A 27,971-nucleotide genomic window follows, 5' to 3' on the forward strand; every position below is an offset into this window, starting at 1 on the left:
GGTTATTTAAAATTGTAAAAAGTCAGTGCTACACCATAATATGAAAATTAAATGTTTTAAATAAAAGTTATTTTACTTACGAAAATACTCAAGTTAAGTTATTTAATACAATAACTTAACTGTGTCTTTGACTTAAGTCATTAGAACACTGGTTTGGACTACATATATTCAAACATACATCGAAGTAATAACGATGATGTTAGGTTTGTTAGGTTGGAAACAGCAAGTTTGGTAACATGTTTAAAATTGTTTGTGTAAGTGCGTTGCTTGCCTTGTGCATTGGAGCAAACGCAAGATGCGCTGGCGATCGGTTTCAATGTAGCAAGTCAAGTAAAAAGTGCATCAAATTCGCTCGAGTTTGCGACGGGCGGTGGGACTGCAAAAGGGGAGAGGATGAGACAAATTGTACATCTTGCCACCCCAGAGCGAAGATGTGCGATGATGGTAGGAAGTGTATACGCGCACGAAAGTGGTGCGACGGGGTTAACCATTGCTACGACCAAAGCGATGAGAGCAACTGTACAGCTTGCACCTCTAGGGCAAAGATGTGCGATGATGGGAGGCAGTGTGTTCGTGTAGGTGAATGGTGCAATGGATGGAAGGACTGCGGCGATTGGAGCGATGAGAAAAACTGCAGCACTTGTAAAAGTGGCGTAGTGCATTGCAATGACGGGCTTCAGTGTGTTCGCGAAAAGTGGCGTATATGTGACCGGCAGCCGTATTGCTTGGACGGTAGCGACGAATGGTTCTGCAGAGCTTGCCGGCAACAAGTAGCTGACGGTAGGATCCAGTGCGTCGGACGAAAGGAGCCTTGCGATGATCGACTTGTGTTGGTTGGCGATAAGTATGTTAACGTGACGCTCTGTTTAAACGAGACGAGCAAAACCAAGTTCCAAGCGATCCACGACAACACAACTTGCCGCCAACTTATGGGGCCGTGTGAAGGGCGAAGAGACAGGGTGTGTGAGAATGGCCAGTGGGTTTGTGAGGAGGGAACACACACAAAATTTGCTCAGTGCAGTAACAAAAATCTTATTTCCACTCATGATTATTGCGATAACAGCATTAGTTGTAATGATGATGAAGTCAAATACGGTTTAGGATTTAAATGTTCGGGAACAAAAAGAAGAAATATTTGCGTTTTACCACAGATAAATATTTACGACGATGAAGCTCAGTGTTCAGATAAGTCAGACATTTGCTTCGTTGATGGACATTTCGTTTGCTTCTTGTGTTTGGACAAACGACTGGTTGTTTCTCAACAGCAAGTTTGCAACGGCGTGGCTGACTGCTTCGATCTTTCCGATGAATGTTTGTGCGAAAACCAAACAGTTTGCGAGGCAATCTTAGGCGACGCTAGAGACACTTGCCCTCCCAAGCAAATGCATTGCCGCAATGCAACGGACTGCGTGGATATGGACACAGCACTGTGTAACCCAAAAATCAGCTGTGTTGAAGAATCTAACACAAAATATTGTGGAGAAGCTATGAAAGAAGACGAAGGAGATCATATGTATTGTCAAACTGAGGTCCTCACACTTCCCAAACGCGTCACGAAATGCGATGGAAGACCTGATTGTGTGAGCATGATAGATGAATGCAGGAGCTGTGAGACTCGACCCAAGTTTTGCGATCTGAAGTGCTTGCAAGTACTAGCCTGGCATGGAAATGCATGCCAGGGTAGGGGAGGTTCATGGTGTAATAACACTGGATTGTGCCCCAAACGTCACGATTGCGCCAGCGGAACGCTCACCAGCATCGATGTCAACAACCTTTGCGACGGAACAATAGACTGCGACGACGCATCTGACGAGGATACGACAAGATGCAGCGAAACGAGGTTTTACTGTCGCAATGGAAAGCCCTTGTCGGTCGATATCAACTTGGTTGAAGACGGATTTCCTCAATGTTCGGACGGAAGTGACGAATGTCCGCCCATAAGTAAGCGAAGTTCGACTTTCGCTGATCAAAAAGAAATGATTGCCAACCCTGTTTACAGAGCCTTCTTCTGGTTAATGGGGTCGGTGGCTGGTATCGGTAATTTTTTTGTTATAGTTATTACCATAAGGGATAGTGTGAATAACAAAAGGGCAGATAACTTTACAAAAAGTACCTATATATTTTTGCTAAGTTTGGCACCTGCTGACTTTCTTTTGGGGATTTACCTTATTGTAATTAGCATAAAGAGTTTACAGTTTTCAGGGGATTATTGCTCATTTGACGCACTTTGGCGCACCAGTGATACTTGTTCCATTCTTGGGGTGATGTGTGTTTTAGCTACCATGGCCTCTTCAGGCACAATGGGTGTCATGACAGCATTTCGACTGGCAACTGTGTGCAAACCAAATATTACCCGTACATTTCAGCTGAAATGGATTTACATTTCGTGTTCATGTGTTTGGTTGTTTTCTTTTATTTCTGCTATTTCGCCTGTGTTTGATTACAGCTCAGGGTATTTCGTTTCTCATGTTTGGTTTTCAAGCAGATTTTTCAAATCTAACCAAGTGGTAAAGCAACAAATATTAGATTTCGGCAAAAAATTAAAACCAGATAACATGACTTTTCTTTCTTTGCATGACGTCACTATGCTTATTAGCACTAACTTTCCAAGCCAACGCATAAAGGGTGTATTTGGATATTATGGGGAAACTAGTGTTTGTATGCCCAGACTGTTCGCCTCTGCAAATGAAGCTTCTTGGCAGTATTCATTGATTCTGATAACACTCAATTTTTTGCTTTTCATTTTCATTCTTGTGGCTTACGTACTCATTTATCTACAAAGTAACAAAATGTCAAAAGCAAAGAGTAACAAATCCAACAGCAAATTGCAAAAACGTATTTCTCGCTTGTTAATTACCGACTTCTGTTGCTGGATCCCAATGTGCGTGCTTGGCTATTTGGCTGTATCTGGTATTCCACTTCCCAATGATGTTTACATTATCAGTGCTGGTATTTTGCTTCCAATTAACAGCGCTTTAAACCCCTTACTTTACTCAACATTGATAGATAAATGTCATGATCGGTTTGTGAAATTTAAATCTTATTTCTTGCGTAGAAACAGCGACGGTGTAAATATTGCAATGAAACAAATGTGAGAACCCAATGATGCCAATGTTTATACTTCCCAATATATCGTCTACATTGAGTTACATGTATTTTCGTGTATATTTGTAAATGAATAAACAGATCATCTGAATGATATAATCCGCTAGATAACTTATCTTATAGCTAAAGGGGGTTTCAGGTTTTCAACAGACACGGGTTTGGTTGGAAACGCAGTGGCTTAATACTTGATAAACCGTGGTTATAAATTACCCATAGAGTTGACAAGAGATACAATATTCGACCGTTGAATAAAAAAAGGTAGACCATTGAATTACCTATTTTTACTTTTTATTCAAGGTCGGATTTTAGTTAATTCGAGTTAACAAAATTAAGTTAATTATTCTGTATTTTAGAACAAAAAGCAATTTTCTTGCAATATGCTGCGAGTTTGGTATTTTTGTTGAGATAGTGCTCATAATGGGACGAGCTTACCAAATTTATAGTTAACGATTTTTATGTCCATTACCTCGCTTGAAATTGACTTGCTCTCATAATGATTTGACAGGAACGTGACAATAGATGAAGAAAAAAATTAGAACCTACAGTTGACTGCTTAAATTTTGGAGCATAATGGTTGGAGGTTGTAGTAAGACGTATAGTAAAAATATATTTGTAGCGTGCCTTATCCCTCCTAACTAGGCGATATAGCCTACTTATAATCAGTGTCTTCTCGCTATGTTGAAAATCAAATCAAAGAGATATTCGAAAAGTTTAAAATTATACCTACTTCTGTAGCATAATGGTTGGAGGTTATAGTAAGACGTAATAAGAACATCAAAGTCCATACAGAAGTAGGTATCATGCTGAACGTTTCGAATAAATCTTTATTAATTTTCAACATAGTGAGAAGACACTGGTGTTGAAAATGAATAAAGAGTTATTCGAAACGTTCAAAATGATACTTACTTCTGTATGGACTTTGATGTTCTTATTATACTTACTTCTGTACTGGCTTTGATATTTTTACGATGTCCTACATCAGTGCTTCTCAACCTATGGGTCGCGACCCAAAATTGGGTCGCTGTTTAATTTGGTTGGGTCGCCGACCGCTGTAGACACATGTTTATAATAATTGAGATTTGTTCTGAGAAAGATTTCTAAATTTGGAAAATTAAGGAAGCAATACAAATAATGTCTTATAATAATTTTTAAAATTCGAAATTCTTTTATACTAATGCCTATTTTTTTTTCGCTTACAAGAAAAAACAATTGGGTCGCCAAAGCTTAGTTGTCATACTTACGCTTAATATTTAGGTCGCCGTGAAAAACGGTTGAGAAGCACTGTCTAGATTTTTTAAGTTTGTGTTTACATTAAATTTCCCTATATATCACTCACCCGTTTTCCCAATTTCGTGATCCTATAGTTTCCGCTAGCTTGAGGTTGAGCTTAATTCGTCCTACACGAAACGAAGGGGTTGAACAAATCCGCTGGCGCTCCAGCCTTGGTTCACCAGCCACCTGGAGCCGTCTTTTAAAGTGACCTGAATCAGCAAACTTTGTGAACTGGAAATAACTGATTTTCGGTAATACGGCTCTGTGAATCTCGGCTTGTATAACAACTGTGATCTAGTCCTGAAGTCGTTTTTGACCAACGATAACTGCTTAAGTATCATACTGCACCGGAAGCCATCGCAGACTAACCTAATTGGTCAACCAAAGATGCATTCAGAAGAGCGATATCACAGTTGTTGAACATGGGTGCGTATTTTACAAATAGATTAACTTTATTTCCGCACTTTTGTGCAACTTTGTAACGTTTCCAAACAGCAAGGTCTGAGCACGTGGATTATATTTTTCGCTTGGTGTTAATCACTTAGATTTTTAACTCGGTTTATATCAGATTCATTACTGTTTAATGTATACAGGGTAAAGTTCCAATTTGTATTAGGCTATTACCATTCAATCCATGTGGTCAAATTTCAGTTCAAAGGTCATTTGATGCTTGATCCACACCTGGGCTTGGAGCAAGTTCACTTTAAATCCGAACAGACGCAGACACCAGCAAAATAGGCCATTGTTTTCGTAACGGAAGCCGCCGCGACTTCGAGTCACCATGTCGGTGTAGATTTTTTGCAAGTCAATGGTTTTCCTAGGCCCGCCGAAATGTCAAGGTTGTTGAAGGGAACGGAGTAGGACATGTGTTCGCACAAAGCTTGTAATGTGCTCAATTCGTTGTTGACAGGCCCGGTGTAGGTTATCCACTCCAAATATTTGCTCAAACTCATATTGAGGCCAAGCATCCAAAGTTACAAGTTTTCAAGGTGAATTTCTATGGAACGCGTTGTAATTCGTTTAGCAGTTCTGTCGACTAAAATACAATTTGCCAACGTTTACTAGTTAAAGTAGAAACTTTATTTAATTATAAATGTGAACTGATAATATACAGCTATACGACACATTTATATTTATTGTGAAAGTTGCCATGCACACATAACAAGTACCGTAGTTTAAGAAAACTCTTTCACAAAAGACCAGAAAGCTATTCATAAATTAGTCTACTGCGATGCAAAAATAACTTCCCGAAATCTGCATAGTTTTCCACAAAAAGCATTAATCCTAAATAAAAGACAAAATCAACTAGCATCACCACATTTGTTTATTTATTATCAGGGTAAATTGACGTAAAATATAGGCTCCCGAAATTAGTCATCTATAAACATGCAAAAAAGGCAATATTTGGGCAGACTTGGAACCACTAGGTTTCAACGTTTTGATTTAGGATTAAAAATATTAAATGAAGTAGACTTCTTTTGGTGTTAAGTCTGACATTTGCTGCTATACCTCAATGTTTCAATATAGGCAATACGGTTAACGCGAAAGTCTCATTTAGAACCTTGTCGCTTAAACTAGTCGTTTAGTCTGTATGGTGTGGTGTTTTTATAGCGACCACTTCAATATGCCGATTGTTAGTAATTACTAGGCTACTTTAGTAGTCCAGTTCTAGCCTGCTTAAACGTTTTTTCTTGCAATGCCTTCAAAAAGTTGGTTAAACTTTTAACGCATTAGGCAAAAAAACTTTCACTAAATTTCTCTAAATTATTTATAACTAAGCTTATTTTAACATTTTTTTATTTTTTTATTTGTTTTAATTGATAGTAACAATGATTTTCGAATGTCAATGTGTTTGTGTATTGCACACGAAAGGGATAAAAAACATCTTTAAGATATCTATTACACCATTGAATTAATATACAAAACGAAACTATACTGCGACGTCCACAGAAAGTTAAATCGGAACATCAGGGTTGTTTTATTGCGCAAGGTCAGGTAATTGAAACCATAGTTTGAAATAATTAAATTAATTTTACTGGACGAAAATCGACAACGGTTCGTCGCAAAACAAAATCGAACTGGATTTTTTTAAAGGTAAATGTGTATATTATATACACCGTTCATGTGGTCTTCGCGCTGTCAAGCATTGGTTGATGCGATTGCCTTCACTTTGCTGTTAGGTAATAAAACATATATATATATTTATAAATATAAAAAAGCATATATATAGAAGACCCAGTTTTATTACCCTAAGGTGCTACTAATTTTTAGTAGTTTACTGGATATATGTTTTCTGTTTCAGAATATTTACAATTTCCTTTTAGAATAATTGTTTTTTCCCGCGTATATTATTGCGACTGGTCAGAGTCTATTGTGAGACAAACGAAACGTCAAGCGCAAGCGGTTCCTGAATACAATCAAAATCTTACCTGTAAAGTCTATTGAAAAAGATTTAGGTTAAAAAAAACACTCAGCATTTTTCTTTATAAAGAGAGGGTCAACTTCATATTAGTTTATAGGGACAGAAAAAGTGAAATAAAAGATCTATTGGCCAATTAATGGAATACTAAACAACTCTACTTTTACTCTTGTCTTTTTTTCGCCTGCCAACAACGAGGAACTTGATTTCTAGATTTTTTTGCGCTTGTTAACTTAATAATACAGCGATAAAAATAAACTTGAGTTTCAGTTTTTGCAATTGTTGTACAGTTCACTTGTAATATAGTCGCGTGTGAATAAATACATATATTTATTTTTTTTTAAACGGACTGACTCGTCGAAAGCGTTCGTTATCTAAAGTTGCTTAAAATGTCGTTTTTTTAGCGCCGTCATATAGCTGCTGTTGGAATTGTTAAGTTCTGATTTTACAACAAACGAGGACGACGCTCGCGGGTTCCACGCACGCTCGACAACTTTAAAAGCGGATCATTTAAAAAAAAGGTAATAAGCATGTCGCAGTCGTATCGGCCGCGCATTTACGTGGGCCGCCTTAGTCACAGGGCGCGTGAGAGTGACGTGGAAAGGTTTTTTCGCGGCTACGGCAAAGTCTCTGACGTAATGCTGAAAAACGGCTTCGGCTTTGTGGAGTTTGAAGATCTGAGAGACGCCGAAGACGCTGTCCACGACTTGAACGGCCGGGATCTGTGCGGAGAAAGGGTTCTGCTGGAAATTGCAAAGGGCACGCCCAGAGGCGCCGGTGGTGCTTTTGTTTCTGGCTATTATCCGCCGCCGCAGTATCGCAGCAACAACTATCAATCCAACAGCCGCGGCAGTAGAGACTATGGTGGTGGTGGTGGTAGGGATTTCGGTGGTGGCGGCGGAGGCTACAATCGACAAGAGAGGGGCTACCGGCTCATCGTTGAAAATCTGTCTTCGCGAGTATCGTGGCAAGATCTGAAAGACCTCTTCCGCCCGTACGGTGAGGTGATGTTTGCCGATGCGCACCACTACCGTAAAAACGAAGGCGTCGTTGAATTCTCTTCGAAAAGCGATCTGCGACGGGCGGCTGAGAAGCTGGACCAAAAGGAAATCAACGGTAGGAAAATCCATCTCATTCCTGATCTCCCCAAGACCGTTTCCCGCTCGCGCAGCAGAAGTTACAGTCCTGAGAGACAAAGGGAGCGCTCTCTAAGCTACAGTCCGGAGAGGAAAATAAAAAGGTCACGAAGTCGTTCGCCGAGTGTTGAAAATTACTCCCGACGCCGAAGTGCAAGCCCACCAAAGAAGCGACACTCGAGTTCCTTTGACAAGAGAGACGAATACGATGGCCAACAATCACGATCCCCAACACCACTTGATCGCAATGGATCCGCAGAACGTGACTGAACTTTTTTGCTATCTTGAAAATACTTCTTTGAAGTTTGACATCAGTGAATTAAAAAACAAAACTGCCACTTCCAGCTAAACACCTGTTGCTTGAATGTGTAACCTTTTTATTTGCTATTCTTTTTGTAAAAAACAAACAAACAATTTGCTTAAAATTGCTGTAGGCATTTTTCGTTATTGCTAATTATGCATGTGTATATATATTTTTTTCTTTTCGTTTACTTGCTCATCTTAACCCCATGTATTTTTTACACAATTAGAGTGAAACAACTCAAAACGGCGCCATTGCTCACTACCAATCAATCAGTCAATGATCAAACCACAGCCAGGACTTTTCTCAGCACTCAATCAGTGATACTGTCAATCAATCAATCAAATATTTCAGTGTCAATCAACCAACCAATCAAATATTTCAACCTACGTAGCTATCAATCCAGGGCAATGCGTTTCACGATCAAGGAGGAATGGATTACATATTTCTTTTAAAACAAATCCTATTCTGCCACAATAATTATGATCCCCCAACCTTTTAAATTATATGTAAAACTTCAGTTAACTTTGTCCATAAATAGAATAGGAAATTGGTACTTTATAGGGGAGGACTTAAAACTTGCTTGTAGGTTCAGACAATCCTATAATTTTAATAACTTGGCATAAAGCAACTCTAATTTGCTACTTAGCACATCCTTCGATGCAACAATTCCTTTTATAACCTAAAACTAGTTCAATGTCCTCTAGGGCAAATCTTTAGCTGTAAATTTTTAAAAACATTTTATTTTTTAGCGAAAATAGTAAAAACTCAAATATCTAATTCAGTTGTTTTGGTGTTAAATTTTAAACCAGTTTTCAATGCTCAAGGGTGCTGAGAGATATTTCAATAATTTTTTTTAAACCTTATTGCACAGTTCATGTGCTGTTTCAATCTCGTTTATTGTAATGTTACAGTTAACCACTCAGCAAAAATACAAGCAAGGATGCCGCAAACGGTATTTAAAGCCAAAAATGGTTGGGAACCACTGTGTTAAATAGATAATAATTAGATGTAGTTTTTGTGGCTTTTGACAGGACTCACTATATGCTGGTAAGTAGTAACAGGTGCATCAAGCAAAGTGCTAGATTAACTTATTATTTAACAGCATCATGAAGTAAAAGTCCCTTATGGTAAGTATTGAAGAATGTTCTAATTAATTCAACTAAATTGCAATATGTTTCAATGTTGAGCAGCTGCTCTGCTATATGTTAGTAAATAGCATACCACCTCTTGTCGATCTGTGGTGTTGCATGGACAGTTACTGTATTGTAAATACTTTTAAAAGGTGCCAAAACAAATCAAAATATACTACTTATACCACTAGGCCTTTCAAGAATGACCTCTTCAGATTCTTTAAAATATTTTAGGACTCCAGTAGGTTTTCAAGTCCAAATATATCCCAGGAAATTATTTACTTATACAAGAAGATTCCAGTGAAGACTATAAGCTTGAAATAAAAATAATATAATTTTGTATTAAAGATGTTTTATGCACCCCTTAAACGCAGACCAAAGTTTAAAAAACATGTTTAAGTTATATTTAATCAAAAACACCTTAAAAGTTGGCGAACAATAGTATGCTACCAACAACTGGAGGTAAATCAATTTCTTGGAATGTAATGATCCCCTAAGTCAGGGATGACCAACCTTTTAGCAGAATGGGTCGCATTGCCACTTAAAAAACTTCAATTGCCTGCAAAATTCATTATTAAAGGGGGTGACGTCATAAAACAACTCGACTTATAAACACCCGCTCTTCTTTGCAAGTGAATCTCGGCCTTATTGCACGAAGCGCGAAAAATTTAGTTTATATGTCATGGCATATTACAACACAAGACTGATATATTTCCTTAAAACGGTCTGCACAAAAACAAACATCTTCCCTAACAAATGGCCGCGGGTTGGACATCCCTGCCCTAAGTAATACTAGTGGTTTGATCATGAATTTAGTATACTAAATAAAACATTTCATGGATCTGCAGTTGCATTGTTCCAGTTAACAATGGTTGTAACCACGCTCATCTATGTTAATGGTACTTAAAATCCAAACGTTACAATGAATGCAAAGCACAATCACCTAAAACATTCCATCAGTGTGCAACACTAAATCAAACAAAATAGTGCTTCATCAAGCATGTTATGAAATTTTATCCTACTGTACACAAACCTTTGTACAAAATATTGAAATTGGTAGAAGATACAGGGCTGCGGAGTAGGTTAAGAACAACAGTCTGATTCCAGCCAAATTTGCCAGCGTCTACACAGCATGTAGCCACTTAACTAAAATAGGGTGAATACCCCCCTCAGAAACACTCACAAGCTTTGTGTATGGTAAATATTCAACAATTATGGTTTTAAAATTGCTACTGACAATGCCAGACTTGTAGTTTTACTTCGAGCCCTCTGCAACGAGACTGCTGTTGAACAGTATTTTATTAAATACTTTAAAAGTCGCCTGTACAAATTGGTGCATTACATAAAAGTGCATTGGCAATAAATAATGACAACTAAAAACATCTGGACGAAAGAACAAAACTAAAAAGGTAGGCTATGAAATAGGTCATCACAAGCAAATAAACAATATAAAACGCGAAAATTATAAAGCACTTCATAAACAAAAACATATGGGGTTTCTCAGCCACCAAATTTATCAGGTAATACATGTTATAATACATAAAAACAGCACCAAACTCGATTGGCCATATTTTAGCTATGTAAGGTAACGTATTCTATAATAGTAAAAAAACATACAAAAAGAGCATCTTGGATGCATTTTCAGTGTAATGTTAAAAAGTAATCAAAGGAATGTCATTTTTTTTCAGTGGAACAAATGTTATGTTAAATTATAGAATATTTGATCAGTATGCACAATTTTACTAAACCAAATAATACAAATATCAAAAAAAAAATAATTTAAACAGAAACTACTAAGAATATCAGAGCCCATACAGAAGTAGGTATTATTTTTAAACAGCTCGCATATCTCTTTAATTACTTTCAATATGTATGGGATTTCATATTCTTACTACATAGACTGTGTAACTGCTTTTTAAACTCTTGTGTGTGTAAATAAAAGGTAAAAAAATGCTTTCACATATTTCCCACTACTGACGAATAGGAAGGCAGATCAGCATCTTGCAATGGCTGCATTTCTTGTTGATAAACAGGAAAAGAAACTTTTGAAATATCTTCATATTTTGGGGGGTCCTCTGGCACAGTTGGATGGGCCTGGTTTGTGTGCGAAGAGCGATAATTGACGGTTGGCATACCTTGGCCGCTTATCGTTATGCTGAAGTGGGACCCACGGCGGTTTGGGTCGAGGGGTATAGAAACAACATGTGAATTTCGCCCTGTGTCACAATAACAAAGCAATGATAAACAAATGGTTTCGTATATTAAACAATAGGTAATTGATATCATTAAAAACTATGCACACACATATGCAGTATTTCTGCTTTATCTTGCAAAGCAAAAAGTTGTTTACTGTCCTTAAATGACATCTACATCTGGATGAAGTCAAGTCAAGCTATAATTTTTAATTTTAAAATGTTATTGATTGATAAAGAACCTCGATAACCATTAATAATACAACTTTTTTTTACAAAGCAAAAACAGCAATTACCTCTCAATCCTGATTGTCTGTAGGTTATAACAGGTGATGATTGATAACCTCCATTGGAAACCTGGCTACCACAGCAATAATGAAACGCAACTCCGCAGCCAATAAAAAGCAGAAGTAGCCCGATTACAACTCCGACAGTGGCACCAATTCTAACAAAAAATATTTTTTAATAAACAACTGTGGGACATATTAACAAGCTACAAAATTACAGCCTATTATTATTATAAATTATTACCTTATATATCTAAGGGGTAGACCCTGTTTATACAGTTGAACATAATCATAATTTAATGCTTTAATCCATAAGATTATATTTTAAGCTAGAACTTTGTGTTTCAATGGCAATTCGAAAACAACACCAATATTGCTTGCTCAAATATAATCACAAAACCCATCACATATATACACTTTTTTACAGGACGTATATTTAGATAAAATGATAACCACTTTACTAGAAGTGTTTTTCACATTGAAAAATATTGTTATCTTGTAACTTTGTACGCATATTTAAAAATGTTCGTAATGATGCACATTTTTTAACAACCTAAAAAAATAACAAATTTTTGAACTCAATAAATATTAAAAATAAAAAACTTTTGGCAGCCAAACTGAAAACATAAAAAGTATGGTGACCTACCCAAATGAAACGATAGAAATCGATGTACTATCTGACTCCGAGTCTTCATCCGATTTGACGGTTGTTCCATCTTGTCCGTTGTTTTTTAAAATGTCAAATATGGTGCAACAAGCCAACTGGCCTTTCTTGGTGCAACATAACGGGGTGGAAGTTTTACTCTCCCAGAAGACCTCGTTGTGAGTGAGAAGTGGACAGACTTTGTGCTGGCCACATGGGTATGGTTCCAATTGAGAACCTGTGGTAATGAATAAAAATGTTTTTCCGATTTAAAAATGCTTTTGCCTTATTTTTAATTCCAAAATAGAGGACAAAACTACAATGCAAATGGTCTTGTATGTTTAGAGCAGTGGTTCTTAAGCTTTGTAGTGTGGTTATCCCCAATCAGAACATAATGGATTTTAATTACTCTTTTTCAAATTACACCATTTTTTACAAACAAGGACAACATTTGGGGAGTGTTTTAGCGTCTTTAGAGGTCCATTCACTTTATTTAAAAAAGAGGAAGCCCCACATGTAAATAACATTAGTTGTTAAAAAGTTTGACATAATAAAATGCAAAAAGCACATTATAGGTATAATTTGCTGTAGCTTGATGGGAATGCTTTTAAAACTGACCTATACTTATAATCACTCAAAAACACTAAAGGTTAGACGTCTTTAAAAATAACAATGCTATACTCTTATAAAGAAACACTTGTATGCCAGTAAAACATTTTAAAATGGCATGTTTTTTAACCAAATCTTTCCCAAAATTAAATTGTTCTACCAAATAATTATTATGAACTCTATAGCAATATCCCAACAATTATTAACAAAACAAATATAATAATGATTTTAAAAAAATACAAATAAACACCTGTTTCCAGCGATCTTAAGGCTTTAGCATAATGGAAGCCGAGAGTAACCAAAGCAAACAGGTAGAAATCAGTAAAGACACACATTTGCAACCAAAAAACGTCTAAACCCTTACTCTTTAAAAGTTTATTCAAGACATCACAGATGCGATAATTTACTCGCAAACTAAATAAAAGCTAAACTGTAAACCAAATAAAAGTTTTGAGATTTAAATGTTGAAAATAATTTATTTTAAATGTGACGCTGTCATTGTTTTACTCCTATGAAAAATTTTGTTTACTTTTTTAACGACACGCTCAACTTTCTGCCTTCAGCTTCTCGCGTATTTATTGAACACATAAAATTTTATGTAAAAATAACGACTTCAAATACATTTTCATTAATTATTTTCGCTGCTGTCCACTTTCTAACGCTGCTTGTAACGGTTAGAATGACCACAAGTGGCCTAACTAGAGCTTGTGGTCACGTATAAGTCACGTTGACTTTGACTGGACATTTGTAAACACCGCTGTTGCACGTTCACCGCATTCCGGCCTCCGGAAGAAATAAAAAAGATACGAGAGAGAGGAAGTTTGTTTTTTTGCTGCCCAAGACGAAACCGCGTAACGCTAACTACTGGTAGTGCAGAGGCGTTTATTTTGCGCAACGAATCAAGGAGAATTGACTTCGGCCCTTACAAGAATTTATCTGGGGTTATGCAAAGAAATTGTTGAAATCTCTTTGGGTTATGTTATAGTTATACTCACTTTAAATAAGTGTCTTTTGTATGAAATTGCCTTTATTAGATAAAAATACTTTCAGTCAGTTTTCTGTTTTACCTTCAGGTAAAATTTGTCTTCAGCCTTTCTGAAAATATACATTTAACAGAACTTTCAGAAATAAGATTTATAAGTGTTGCAAAAAGTCATTTTAAAACAGAGAGTCGAACCGTTTGACTTGTCCGGTTCAGGCTCGGTTCGGGTTCAAGGATTTTTTCGAAATCCGGTTCAGTTTCGGTTCGGGCCAGTTTAAAAGTTCCGGTTCGGCTCCGGTTCGACCAACGTTATTTCAAAACCGCTTCATAAAGTTCGTGTTCAATATAATTTGCGTGAAACCTTCGACTGTGGACAATAATTACTGACTCAAATTTCATTTAACAGAGTATTTAAAATCGAATAGAGGAATCCGGTGACACTGTATAAAACAAATTGTATTGAATTCTTAACAAGCTTTCGCACAACCGTGATTTATCAGTTCAAAGTACAGCCTAAATATAAACAATTAAAATGCACGTAAAAACACAAGCGCTAGCAAAAGGCCATAAGAAGGGTGAACATATCCACAGGCCCATACTCACAAAGACGTGTGCGAATGACAAACAACAATTATAACCGCTGGAGGTCTGCGCTTCAAAGTTCGCTGGGCTGGGTGTAGCAAAGCGTGCTGTGAGGTGTATAAATGTGACATAAAGCCCAAATCTCGATTGAGCTAAACATTGATGGCATTGGACTTTTTGATTTTGCTTTGTTCGACTTTGAGCATTGGGCGCCGTTTCTTACTTTTTTGATTGCCGAAACTCAAAGGTATTTTATACCTTGGTTGAAATGTTCGCCAACAGGTCTGTTCATATGTCCATGCCCTATGTCACTTTTGTGTGTATTCATGTGCTTTCTGGTGGTTTGTCTAGTTTCTCCAATATAGATGGTTTGGCGACATTTTACGCATGTAATTGCGTAAACCACATTTGTGGTATCGCAGTTCTAATTCCCGCCGACTTCAACGCTGCTGCCATTCGTTTTTTTAATGATGTGATTTGTATTGCTATGTGAGCACAGCGGCTTTTTTCTCTGGAAGGGTAGCAAGTTTTGCTTCTCTTCTTTAAATTTGCAGGTGACGACTATGTTGCCCATGCTGCGTGGTTGCCGATAAGAAGTGGCCTTAATACAATTCGAGGGCCACTTTACAAGGGCACGTACGCCGGAATGGATACTTCAGTGGCCTTAAGTATGGGCTACTGAAGTCTTGAATCCAACTCGGCAGCCATGCTATTAACTAAGGGAAAATCGAATCAAAGTCAATAGTTAAACTTAACTCCAACTCAGGTCACTGTCTTCCAAAGTCATTGAATACATTACATTCTGAAAAACAAACGCTTTAGTCAAGTCAAAGCATTTAAAAGCGGTTAGTACACATAAGCAAATTGATATATTGCAACACTTATGTATCCATCCTTTATATGGCGATTTTCAACTAATGACCATCTCAAAAAACCTAAGTTTATTAAAACGCTTGATGTCGCTGTTGGTTTACAGGATGGCAATATTTGGATGACACGCAAAATCAAAATCGCAACACCTTTCTTTTAGAAAAGAACAGTGCGTACTTCTGATTGTCGATTTCTGCTGGTCAACCCTACAGTCTGCCATCGGGCCACATTTTAGCAGTATAGTAAAACAACGTATTATTCGAAACGTTCACGAAATGTAAGGATGGGCTTTGAACTTGGTATTTATTCGTTATCTTTAGGAGACAATTGAACGGTCAAAGGGCGGCATAAATTTAATATAATAATCAAAAGCAGCTCTTCTGGTAATTGTGTCGTTAGCCAACGTTTCGGCAAACTACTCAAATCATTCACCCTGACGAAGGCGATTTGATATTATTGTTATGCCTGTTAGCAGGAGTTTATACAAATTTCAATATTGCGAACATTATTTTGTATAAATCATAACAAACAAACGATCATAGCCTACGACGTTAGATATTACGGAAACGGCGCTTTTAATGTATACCGTTCTGCGTTTGAATTTAAAGTTGTGACGTATGCTTGCCATAGCTAAGCTGATACCTGTTGACCTAATATAATACAATAGGCCTCTAGTAATAACATACGGGAGTGTTAAAGCACGGCAAAACGTGTTATGTAATCACTAGGGCCCGCAAAAGTCAATAAAGTTAAAAATTTGTAAAGACCTCGTCTGTCCACGAATCAAAGAATAAAGTTGTTTTCAGCACATAGGGGACTGTTTCTAAGAAGTTTATAGGTTAAAATAAAGTTAAAATTTACAACAAAGTTAAATTTTTTTAATAAAGTCAAAATATGTCAAATTATGACCTTTTGACAAAGTTTTTTTGTTTCTTGAGAGTAATTTTTGTAAAAATCGTCGTGGAAGCATTGTAAATCAGGAACTGCGACACAATTAAACCATATTAACCCATAAAGCAGACAAAATGTCACAATGCCCACTTGGATCAGCAGTAACTTTTATCGCAAATTGTCCATTTTTTTATTTATTGTTACGTATTTAAATAATTCTTATAAAACACTTTATCTTCATAAACGTGGTCTTTTCGAAGACAATTTGAATTTTAGAAATACCTACTAACATTCTGTAATACAAAAATGCCTAAGCAAGCTAAATCTATCGCCAAAAAAAACGATGCACTTTTTATATTCGATAAAACACCTTGACTTTGCGACAAAATATTATGTTTGGGTAACTGGCATCAATTCAAGGAAGAACTGTGGCCTCTACAAACAAGCAATTTCGTTAGGTTAAAATAAAGTTAAAATTTGATAAAAATAAAATTAAAAAACATTTTGTAATCACGTTTGATATGGTTGATCAACGCTAGGTTTAAGCCACTTTTTTCTCCTAAAATCACGTTTCCAGTGAACCGATAAACACGCCCGTTGAGGTCATAGACGACGCCCTTTTATTTCAGCCAATCCAAACGTGGCGAGCCCTTTTTTCGCAAAATCGCGACAAAGCAGAGCTCTCTCGTACGCCGAGTTCATCACAACAAATAATAAGCAGTTGGCAACGATTTGTGCAGAGTCATTATAAGCGCTTATTTTTCAAGTCTACGTTGAAGTCGCGAACCAGCAGTTATACATCCGAAATGGCGGTAAATAGATTTGTTAAACTGTTTGTAAAGTTTGCCGCAAGCCTAAATTTTGTATTTTATCAAAAATAAGCCTATATCAGGGTTAGAGGAAGACTTGATATGAAAGCCTATACAGTAGTTGGTGGTTCAAAGATTTATTCAAAACGGTCAAATAATATGCTGCCTAACTACTGTCCGGGGGTTGACATATTTATTCTGCGTCTAACTTAACCTCCAGCAATTATGCCCCAATATAAATTAGTGGTATTTAGTGTAACGTTTTTCGGGAATCGGTGATGGTAGCAAAGTTTTCTAACAATAGTCATAGGCCTTTGTTTCAAGATTTTGTTAACACTTTGTATCCTTAGGGGTATGATGATTGGAGTTTGTAATAAGACGACGTAAGAACATCAGGGCCCATACAGAAGTAGTAGCCTACTATTAATGCCCTTTATCGCTTTACAGACAGCAGAAGTTGTGCGCCAACCTAACGATACTAGTTTCGAAAAGTACAAGAATGACTGCGACAAGCCAGGTTTTCGCGATTTTTCCGAGGTAAGTCAAACGACAGATAACCGGAAGTTGTACGAATGTACGTGTCGGTTTTCACTTGATCTGTAGGTAGATCAACCTAGGGGCTATCCCGTCTAAGGTAACGCTGCGATTTTCTTGGCTAAACACAATTGGTTTATAACTTTATGCGCAGTTATTCTTTTTACAAAACAATGCCAAATATATGACCCATTTACCGCGTTTTCACATTGTGTTGTTTACCTTTGTCATGTCGATATTGTGTCAGAAATAGAACCTGAACGAACATCCTGCATGCAAACTTCTACTGGGCCTACATATATGTCGGACCTTGGTGTTTGTCTACGTAACGAAAGGTTACCGACTTTATTTGAAAATCGGGGATTCTAGGCTTATCCAACATTTTAGTTTGGATGAGAGCAGTGCTTTTCAACCCGTGGGATGGTACGCACTTGTGTGGATGAAAAATATTGTAATGTGGATGACAAACGTCGTGCGGATGAATGTGCTGATGAAAATCGTGCATTTTCTTATTTTTATATGGGGCCTATGTGTAAAACAGTAACCGAATAAGGTGGTGCTCCCACTTATGCGTTACAGGTATAGTAATATAGTCTCGTAGTGGTTCATTGCAGCGTAAGCTATTTATTTTATATCGGTCAAGGCTTTGGCTCACGGTTTTAATACACAAACCCTTTCATTGAAAATAAACTAAAGGTAAAAACTAAAGGTTGCAAACTTACTGAGCTTGTTTCGTGCGGATGAAAATTTTCCAAAATAAAAAAAGTGCGAATTGAAATTTGAAAGGTTGAAAAGCGCTGGATAAGAGCATAAAGTAAATCGAGGGATGACATAGCCATGTTACGTCAAAAACGTGATTTAACTTGTTACTCGTTAAAACATGAAGTGGTTGTTTTATTGAAAAAGGAAGGAAATCAATGGGCGGAGCGTGAAAAATAGTTTATGCAGTTTAAGTTACCAAAAATTTAATTTTTGATGGTGCGATATGACGCACGACACAAGTAGGACGCGAAGCGCGAAAAACCATTATGTTTACGTTATAGACAAAATATTAAGTTGGTGGCTGGCCACATCCCCCATCTGAATCTTCACGTTGTACTTATAAATAAGCTGTTAAGTGGGCAAATATATTTCCTTTTCGTGTAAATGCATGTTATGTTATGTACATGTCGCAATTTATAAATTCAACGTTACACGTTTTTTGACTTTGGTTGGCTGTTTATTTTCAGGATACACAGTTGTTCGATCGGGTGTATCGAACCTACACCGACATGCACACGAATCAGTGTGTTGAATTCGTACAAAGAAAGGTGAGATAAACCTTTAATGCTTAAAAAAAATGGCGGAAGAACAAAGTTTTTTTGATATGACTCAAGTCCCAGTCAAGACATTTAAACAAAATATATGTCTAAGCCATGTATTATGCAAATATACTTAGTCAAGGCCCAGTCAAGTCATTGGAAGAGCTAATAACACAATCGCAATATACAGCAATCAAATTCGTTTTTTAACCGTTTGGTTATGAAAGCTGTAAGTTCTCAGCCCTGCTTAAGTCAGTTATCACCATAATTTGTTTGATAAGCCAGATAACTACAACAAATGAAAGTGTCTGATATAAAACTGCATTGCACTTCGTTTATCGTTCAACGAAGAAAATATAAACACTTGTTTAACAAAAACCGTAGTAAGCTTGATCAAATTGTGCTTCAGTTTAATTTACATCAAAATTTATTGTTGAATTGCATCGGACAGCTTTTTGACCATATTTCATTTTCGTTTGAAAGTCCGCCGGGCCATAAGAGCGAACTTTGCGGGCCGTCGTTTGGTGACTTTTTAGCTAACTACGCGTGAACCGAATAGGAGTGAGTCACGGTTTGCCGGGTTAAGTCTTTTGAACAAACACTGTTTTTTTTTAAGTGATAACTATTTAGTAAGCACTTGTGGCCGTTAAGAACAGGGCTACGGAGTCGGTTAAAAATAACTCGAGACCGACTTCGGCCAAAAAAAAAATGAACCCGAGTGCGACTCCGGCTAAATGTGTGATTCTGTCGAGTCCAGCTCCAAGCATGTATTTCACCAACTTACGTAACTTAATTAAGTTGAATTTTTAGCATTCCCCTCATAAGAGTGTCATACAATTCATCCAGCAACAATACATGATTGGGAAATATTCACCATTTGCTATTCCATCTTTACAATTTACTGCTATATCAGTTTTAAAATTGGGTACTGCGTATGCGTATGTCAGTGTTGTGAACAAGTCATTTAGAAAAATACTTAAGTCCCACTCAAGTTATTTGTAAAATAACTTAAGTCCAAGTCAAGCCTTTTGGAATAAAAAACAAGTCAAGTCCCAGTCAAGTCATAATTAGAGCAAGTCAACTTTAAGTCATGTCCTTGTTGTAAAAACAAAACGTTAAACTATTACAATTTTTAAACTAGTATGGTTATGAGCAATAACTGAACTAAAAAATAAGGAAAACGGAACATATAGCAAGCAATTTGTTTTTAGTGCAAAAATTTGTACAAATAGCTCAATTTTATAAAAAATACTTAAAGAAATGCATTATTTCAACCAAAGTCATTTGTTCAAAAGACTTAAGTCAAGTCAAGTCATTTGTCCGAAATACTTAAGTCAAGTCATTTTGCCCAAATGACTTAAGTCAAGTCAAGTCATTTAAAAACAGTGACTTAAGTGCACTTTAGTCAAGTCATTGACTTAAGTCATTACAACACTGGCGTATGCGGACTCGGGTAGTTTTACGTAATTTTACTCGAGTGCCGAGTACGACTCCAAAAAAACAAACCGACTTCGTCGAGTCCCGAATCTGACTCCGACTCCCCAGCCCTGGTTAGGACCCTGTGGATGTTTGTTTTTATATATCCAGTATCACATGCTATATATACCAGTTTTGGTTCAGTTTAGAATTTCGTAGAACTAACTGTGCGGGCAGCATCTGACCCATGCTAGTTTGGTGACTCGCTGCTTCAAATGATAAAGAAATAATAGGATTTCCTAAGGGTATCTGTGAATGATGTTTGGTAAGACATGCGCTGTTTTTTTAGGTCAAATATATATTTTTTAAATGTTGCTTTTTGACAAACGGAAAATTTTATTTCGTATACAGCACAAAGAATGGCTGCAATACAATCATGGTGAAATGACTATTTTCGATGCTCTAGAAATGCTCAACGATTTGGTGGACGAAGCTGACCCCGACGTAAGATGATTAAATCCGATTGATTTTGTAATTGTTAGAATAAGTTTGAGCAACACTTTAATATAACATGCATTTCAATCATAATGGTAATCATTAGGGCGATTATTATTTTTGGTCAAAATTTAGAAAGAAATATGTATTTTTTAGGTCAAAATTCCTCATTTTTTAGCTCGAAAAATAATCGCCCTAGTAATCCTAGTAGTCCTAGTTAGAGATCTGCAATACTGACCCTTTATTGCGATACCGATACCTAATGACGTTATTACAATTCTCAAACAAGAAAAAACATAAAATTTAAATAGTAATTCTTCCAGTCTATTTTGCCAAAATTGGATTTAAAGTTAAAATCTTTAGTTACTTTAATTTGTTAACCTTTGTAAATCTTTGACAAATTAACCATTCAATCGTAAAAATCGCCGCTTGGATTGAAAATTATGAAAGAAATTTGATTTGATTGGTATCTAATCTGTACCTATATACCACCCTATTAAATCGAATGGGTACCGATGTTGCCACTTGCCTTCGGGTAACGGCACCGATCCGATATTAAATCCCCAGTCCTAAGTCGAAATATACTCATATAATTTTTCAAGGTAAAATTATTTTCATGCACGCAAAAAGATTTACCATGAACATGTGTCTTTCAAAATCGTGTTGCAGGTTTACCATGGAAATATAACTAAAAGAAATATGACAGAAAATTTTACATACAATGTAAAATTCTTTCAGGTCGATTTCCCAAACTCTTTTCACGCATTTCAAACGGCAGAAGGTTTACGAAAGATGTACCCTGACCTAGGTAAGGTAGCATATGCTGCTATACGTGATAAAAGCAGGCTTTTAATTAATGTTTTGTTGTGGACGTTTGTGTTTGTGTTTTACATGACCAATATCCAGTACAAGGCAGTTTAAAATTGTGTTGCAATTCTAAAAAGTGCCGGACAGTCTAAAAATGTGAGGGAACCCATTAAGTACCCATGGTGTTTCCTCTAATTTTTTATCATTCCCAAATATCCGGCGCTGTTTCAATTTCTGAAAATGTAAAAAAAAAAAAATGAATTCCATGTTTCGGGTTTTAGGTAGGCGCAGTTTCAGTTACTAAAAAAATTTTTTTTTGAAATCGAATTAACCCCATCGACTTTGTAATACACAGCACGAAACAAAACGTAAAACTATTGTAATTCCATATTCGAGTTTTAGGCGTCATATTCCTTTTTAGTTGGTGGAACGATTAGGTTTTGAGATCAAATAGAAGTCAACAAATTCCGCACGAAACAAATCAAAACAAAAAAACTTTTTTTAAATTCATATTTCGGGTGTTAGGCGTCAGTAGCCTATTTTGTTTTTGAAATCGAACGAAGCAATTATTTTTATGAGATACCTCACGGAAGAAATCAAAAAACTATTTTAATTCCATTTTTTGGGTTTTAGGCATCTGGCGTATTTTAAGTTGAACAAAAAATAAATATATTTTTTTTTAATTTAATATTTCGGGTTTTAGGCATCAGCCGTCTTTTCAGTTGAACAAAAAAATAAAAAAACGAAAATAATTTTTTAATTCCATGTTTCGGGTTTTAGGCATCAGACGCCTTTTTCAGTTGGCGCCAAACCGATTAATTGCGTGCAGATTGGCTGCACCTTACCGGGCTGGTTCACGACCTTGGAAAGGTCATGGCGGTCTGGGGGGAGTCCCAGTTCGCCACCGTGGGTGACACTTTCGTCGTCGGAGCAGAATTTGCACCCTCCATCATGTACAGGGAAAGCACCTTCGGGGAAAATCCGGACCTCAGCGATGAGCGCTACAAGTAAGCAAATCGAATTTGGGCGATTTTCTGCCGATTTAACTTGAGTTTTTGCCCATTATAAGAGGGTTTTTGAGGGTTTTATTTTTATGTTCATTCGAAAGTAGTATTTAATTTGTTTTGATCTAACGCTTGTTAGACAATGAAGGTTTTTTAGAGTTTCCATGTTATATTTTTCTTTTTGAAAAAAGTATGTATTTTGTTTTGCTTTCAACGTTTGTTGAAACCATGAATATTTTTGAAGATTTCATTGTTTTACATATCTTTCCACAATAATTTTAATTTTGTTATTCGTTGTAACTTTCGCTAAAGCAATAACTTTTTTTCTACAATTGTGTATTTCGATAGGAAATTTCGAAACTTGAGATTGAGATTATCAAAGAAGGTCGGTTCTCAACGATTCGAAATGCTTAGTATCCAAATTAATACTATCGCCGTTCAGGGATAACTATTTTATTCTATAAATAAATCAACTTACAGTAGGAATAATTAAAAGTCTGTTTTCAAAATATTCGTTAAACTGTAAGAAAACAATTTTTTCCCTAACGATTTTAAACGAAAAAGGCAAAAGACACTCGATAAAGCGTTTCAAACAATTGTCACCGCTTGACGTATTCTTCAGTTTGCAAGGTAACAATTTAGTTCTTTGTTTAATCTTATAGGGGCATTAATAATTGAAGCACTCTTCTAAATTCGAAACAAATTCCACTTTAGTATGCGGTAAGCCAGGTCGGTAACTGCTGAGCAATTTGGTCTGACCTGCCATGTGATAGCGTAGTAGTTTAACACCTGGAATTATTTAATGCAATCTTTTACGTAATTCGTCTAGCGAAAGTTTTGGGTTAGAAATATTTAAGCGCCAAAAATTTTAGAAAATAAAGTGTTGAATATAGCGTATATTTATCCTTGGCTTTAAAATAAGATTTTGAAAAACATTCTAAGATACAAAACTAAGACAAACTAAGCAATTATCTGGTAAAATAGTTTTCGCCGTATGGGTACCAATGTTAGTTTTTTCGCTGTACAATGTTCCGTTTACACCAGACCATTTCGCCATGTTCTTAAAGCTATTTAAACTATATAATTCCAGTCTATTTGTGCAAAACATGAGACATGCACTGAACAACCTTAACGCTTTCACGTATAGCACTTGTGTGCTAATAGTAACATCTGCTGTTTTCGTTTTCAGCACCAAGTATGGGATGTACAAGCCGAACTGCGGCCTCTCCAACGTACTCATGTCCTGGGGCCACGACGGTAAGTTTATCTGCCCGCTATAGTGACCAGGTTCTGCCAGCTACAACAGGAATTCGCCCTTGGCCAGATTAACCCTATTAGGTGCCCATACCAGTTAGAAGATTGTGCTAGTACATCCAATATATCTGCAACATAACAAAATTAATGAGCAAACGCAAAACAAAACTGACTTGTATAACAACTATAAAAAATAATTTAAAAAAACAATATATTCTATTAATTTGCGCTTATTTTGCGTTAAATCCGTTATCTTAGAAATGATTAGGGTAGAACAAATAAAATCCAAATCCAACAATAATCCTTTTTTTAGTGCCCCCGTTCCTAGGATGCCCTAAGCACGTGCTTGTATTGCTTATTGGTTTATCAAGCCCTGAATTTACCAAAAACATATCCTTACCTTAAAACTGTAACGATTAAAAAATGTAGCACTATAATGATTCTAAAAATACGATCGCTACGCACAAAGTTAAGAGAATCTCAAATACTTTTGCGAAACAGGCAACAGCTAGATCAGGGATTCCCAACCGGGGTGTCGCGGCTCCCTAAGGTGCTATTTCTAATGCTCAAGGGTGCCGAGAGATATTTCAGAATCTTGAAAAATCTTATTCCTGCCGTGCCTCTCGATACGCTACGACTCTTTGACGCTTATAGGCCGCATCTGTCCAAGGTTTATTAAGTTACGTTTTGTCTCTTCGTGTAGCCTACTACCAAAATTTATTAATTTAGGATACTTTTGTGGATTTACATATGGCCTTGCCAAATAGCATGAGTGATTTCGAGGTTAAAGTTTTATTGGAATGTATAAAATGAAATAATAATGACAGAACGTCGCGAATTTAACCTTTTCTTGTGCTTCAAACACCCGCAGTTTTAGCCGCAACTGAAAGTTTGTCTGTCAAGTGACAAGAGAACGCGGCTTAGTTCCGTTGTCATTAGTAACCAGTCATTCCTCTCACGTACAATGTTTGCAAACGCATTCTGCAGACTACAACATGCCGCCACTTCGAGCACGCTTTGACTCAAAAATCCGAAGAACTCTGCTTAGGAGAAAATAAAAACAAGTTATGTAATTTCGCCTTGCCTTGCTACGACAAAGAAAAGCAGTGCTTTTAAACACTGACGTTTGCTTTCAACTGATGCTTTGTAGCTCATTTCACTAATGTGTAACGTATTAGTGACTACCTGATTTTTTAACTTTTTTGTGATAGTGGATCAGCATTTTAGAAATTTGTTGGGTGATTTAACGCTTATAAAAAGGACACGTGACACATATAATGCTCCAGGCCAATCTATGGAATTACATTCCTGAAAAAACTGAATGTATTCAATGAAACATTTACACGTTCCCTTTTGAGCCTGCATAACTCAGTTGGTAGAGTTACGGTCCCGGCTTGACCGGAGGTCGTGAGTTCGAACCTCACTGCAGGCTAGCTGTTTTTCTAGTCTGCCCTGCTTGCATCATAGATCAACAGACTCGGTGAGTCTGCGATGGCTTTCGGTGTACTAAACTGAATGTATATTTCTTTATCTGTTTTGCATTAGGTTCTGCGCATGCGCACGTCAGACTCAAGGCTCCTATAGTTTTACGTAGTCTTACCAGAGTCCCGCAAGTCCAACTCCGCAGCCCTGGTAGAAAATTTAAACAACCGTTCACTACTTTAATGATTCACAGAGTACATGTACCACGTGTTGAAGCACAACGGAACGACGTTACCCGAGGAGGGTCTTTTCTGCGTTCGGTTTCATTCCTTCTACCCCTGGCATACTGGGGGCGACTACGACCACCTGTGCTCGGAAGACGACCGAAAGATGTTGGAATGGGTTCGCAAGTTCAAGTAAGTGAAGTGGTTCTTAACGTTTATTGGCGGCGGCCCCAGGTAGGCTACTAAGCGTAAGTATACCAACGAAGCTTTGGCGACTCAATTCTCTTTAATAAAATGTATACTAGCCTAAAGCGAACGAAGAAGAAATAAGACAGTAGCATTATTTAATTCAATTTTAATAAATTCGCGTGATGTCTTCGTAATGATTCCAAAATTTTCGTAAATTTTGGAAAAATCTAAAAAAAAAATTACAAAAGTTAAATTGAAACTTGGTTTTATTCTGTCAAGGTTTACATATGTTACACGTTCAGTTGTTTTCAAAAGTGATTTGTACATTCAAAACCACTGTACACGATGTCATCATTTTGAGGATTAAATACTGATGAAATCTCCCCAAAACTCTGCGTTTGTTGTTTCAGTGAGCACGACTTGTACAGCAAATCACCAGATCTTCCCGACGTAGAATCCCTTAAGCCTTACTACCAAGGCCTGATCGACAAGTACATCCCTGGAAAACTAAGCTGGTAGAGCTATCGGGAGAAAGCAGATATATCAACGCTATTTTTAACCGTTTTCAAACAACCAACGTCCACCTGCCTTGTTGCTGGTTTATTTGTTAGGTTTAAAAAAACGGACCATTGATGTTTTTCTTAGTTACGAAGAATTGAAACACCTATTTTCACCTGCCTTCGCCTTACGTTGCTGATTAATTTGTCTGGTTAAAAACGTCTAATTGCTGTTTTACTCAGTTATGCTGTATTGTCACTAAAACTGCTTGAGAATAACCGTCTTTAATTAACTGATTTGTGGGGGCGCATTTTATTTGCAATACTACTGCGTTTACAAGATTCCGCATTTATTAGAAAGCTACAAGATGTTACTTTTAGCCAATATTTGGCGCGATTTTTATCATACGTATAGTGTATTGTACAGATTGCATGAAAGCATAACCATGAAACAGTGTGGCCTTTTTTAATTGTTTTCGCTGACTTTATATATGAAAACGTTAAATTATTATGGACGAAGGACTCGCAGGGATTATCAACTTGGACTTCGGATACATTCTTATACCGTATTTTATAGTGTTTGCTACTTGCAATATTACTGTGTTTTATAGGTCATTATATGCCGCACGCCGCAAATATAGTAACAATTCTTAATGTATTCCGCGCTCATTCCAAATTTCTCGCTCTTTATTGGAAATATGATATAGTTTTGCGCGCCTTTACTTCTGCTATGCAGTGATTTTCTTGATGTGTACAACCTCAACCCGTTAGTACAAGAATTTATAATTTCATTCTTAGCCGTTTACAGAGGCCTTTTTTTCTTGCTGCACCCGTTCGAATCACCAACCAGTTCTCGCGCCCGTTTCAAATCACCAACATTGCCTCAATAACAAAACCATTGTAATTTCATTTCTATACAAGGAACTGATAGCACAGTAACACAATGCAAAAATGTAAAGAAATAAAATTACTGTAATTGAGTAAGCCTAATACATTTTCTATGTTTGATTCAGCATCCCCGCACCCCTTGGGAAAGTTCTCGTACCTCTTGGAGGTGCTGGTTAAAAAACCCTGGTTTATAGCATTTTATCGTTTAATTTAATTCCACTTTAGCTGCATATCGTCGTTTCATAATGTTCTCTGCTGTTTTTTCGTGTAGTTGTAAATTGTCGGAAAATACCTTTTCAACCATTGTTAAATTTCACTGTCCAAGCCCAAGCTTTTTTTCATACTTCTATAATCATGATTTTTTGGTTTAAACATAACCCTAAGCTGCAATCGTGTTAATGTGTTCGTTTATTCGTACCATTCCTGTCCATCGTCATCCGCTGAAACTATTACGTCATTCATTCCGGTGACGTGTTGCTCATATACCGATAAATCATTGCGTGTTTCAACGCACCCCAACTATTTCCGTTCGCATTTAATTAGGATGTGATACGGCGCTCGCTTAATTTAATGAAATGCAATCGTCAATATAATGTTTATCAGTAAAAAGCGTGTTTTGTGTTAAAATTGTACGTCAAGGTTTTATCGTAAAAATCAGTATTTTTTTGTTTTTATTTCCCATATAATGGCGGGGTTTCATAGAGAGACT

At 36.7% G+C, this 27,971-nt stretch overlaps 2 protein-coding genes and 1 pseudogene across 2 annotated transcripts; 2 read left to right on the plus strand and 1 right to left on the minus strand.

Annotated features, from left to right (window-relative positions):
* The first annotated feature begins 7,293 nt into the window (after positions 1 to 7,293).
* LOC146169860 (serine/arginine-rich splicing factor 6 pseudogene) lies at positions 7,294 to 8,469 on the plus strand (annotated as a pseudogene).
* A 2,167-nt stretch (positions 8,470 to 10,636) lies between these two features.
* On the minus strand, positions 10,637 to 13,610 carry LOC146169861 (uncharacterized). Its single transcript, XM_083389245.1, has 4 exons — positions 13,348 to 13,610; positions 12,492 to 12,726; positions 11,855 to 12,003; positions 10,637 to 11,582 (listed from the first exon to the last, which is right to left on the minus strand). The coding sequence occupies exons 1-4, from the start codon at positions 13,430 to 13,432 to the stop codon at positions 11,323 to 11,325; spliced, it is 729 nt and encodes a 242-aa protein (XP_083245371.1). The 5' UTR covers positions 13,433 to 13,610; the 3' UTR covers positions 10,637 to 11,322.
* Positions 13,611 to 17,146: 3,536 nt separating this feature from the next.
* On the plus strand, positions 17,147 to 27,864 carry LOC146169862 (inositol oxygenase-like). Its single transcript, XM_083386166.1, has 9 exons — positions 17,147 to 17,234; positions 17,679 to 17,768; positions 18,995 to 19,075; positions 20,894 to 20,986; positions 21,716 to 21,785; positions 22,614 to 22,791; positions 23,978 to 24,045; positions 25,718 to 25,880; positions 26,288 to 27,864. Exons 1-9 carry the CDS (start codon positions 17,229 to 17,231, stop codon positions 26,394 to 26,396), a joined length of 858 nt encoding a protein of 285 aa, XP_083242292.1. The 5' UTR covers positions 17,147 to 17,228; the 3' UTR covers positions 26,397 to 27,864.
* Positions 27,865 to 27,971: the final 107 nt, after the last annotated feature.

This window comes from Ascidiella aspersa, chromosome 1, assembly GCF_963924565.1.
Source record: "Ascidiella aspersa chromosome 1, kaAscAspe10.2, whole genome shotgun sequence".
Lineage (NCBI taxonomy): Eukaryota > Metazoa > Chordata > Ascidiacea > Phlebobranchia > Ascidiidae > Ascidiella > Ascidiella aspersa.

What these genes read in the sequence shown, in the direction of transcription:
- LOC146169861 (XM_083389245.1), bottom strand. Translation starts at nt 13,432, where the DNA reads ATGTGTGTCTTTACTGATTTCTACCTGTTTGCTTTGGTTACTCTCGGC. An exon ending in CTTAAGATCGCTGGAAACAG is followed by an intron (nt 12,727 to 13,347) that starts GTGTTTATTTGT and finishes TCATTACCACAG; the next exon opens with GTTCTCAATTGGAACCATAC. An exon ending in CAGACAATCAGGATTGAGAG is followed by an intron (nt 11,583 to 11,854) that starts GTAATTGCTGTT and finishes ATTGTGACACAG; the next exon opens with GGCGAAATTCACATGTTGTT.
- LOC146169862 (XM_083386166.1), top strand. An exon ending in CTCAGCGATGAGCGCTACAA is followed by an intron (nt 22,792 to 23,977) that starts GTAAGCAAATCG and finishes TTTCGTTTTCAG; the next exon opens with CACCAAGTATGGGATGTACA. An exon ending in GAATGGGTTCGCAAGTTCAA is followed by an intron (nt 25,881 to 26,287) that starts GTAAGTGAAGTG and finishes TTGTTGTTTCAG; the next exon opens with TGAGCACGACTTGTACAGCA.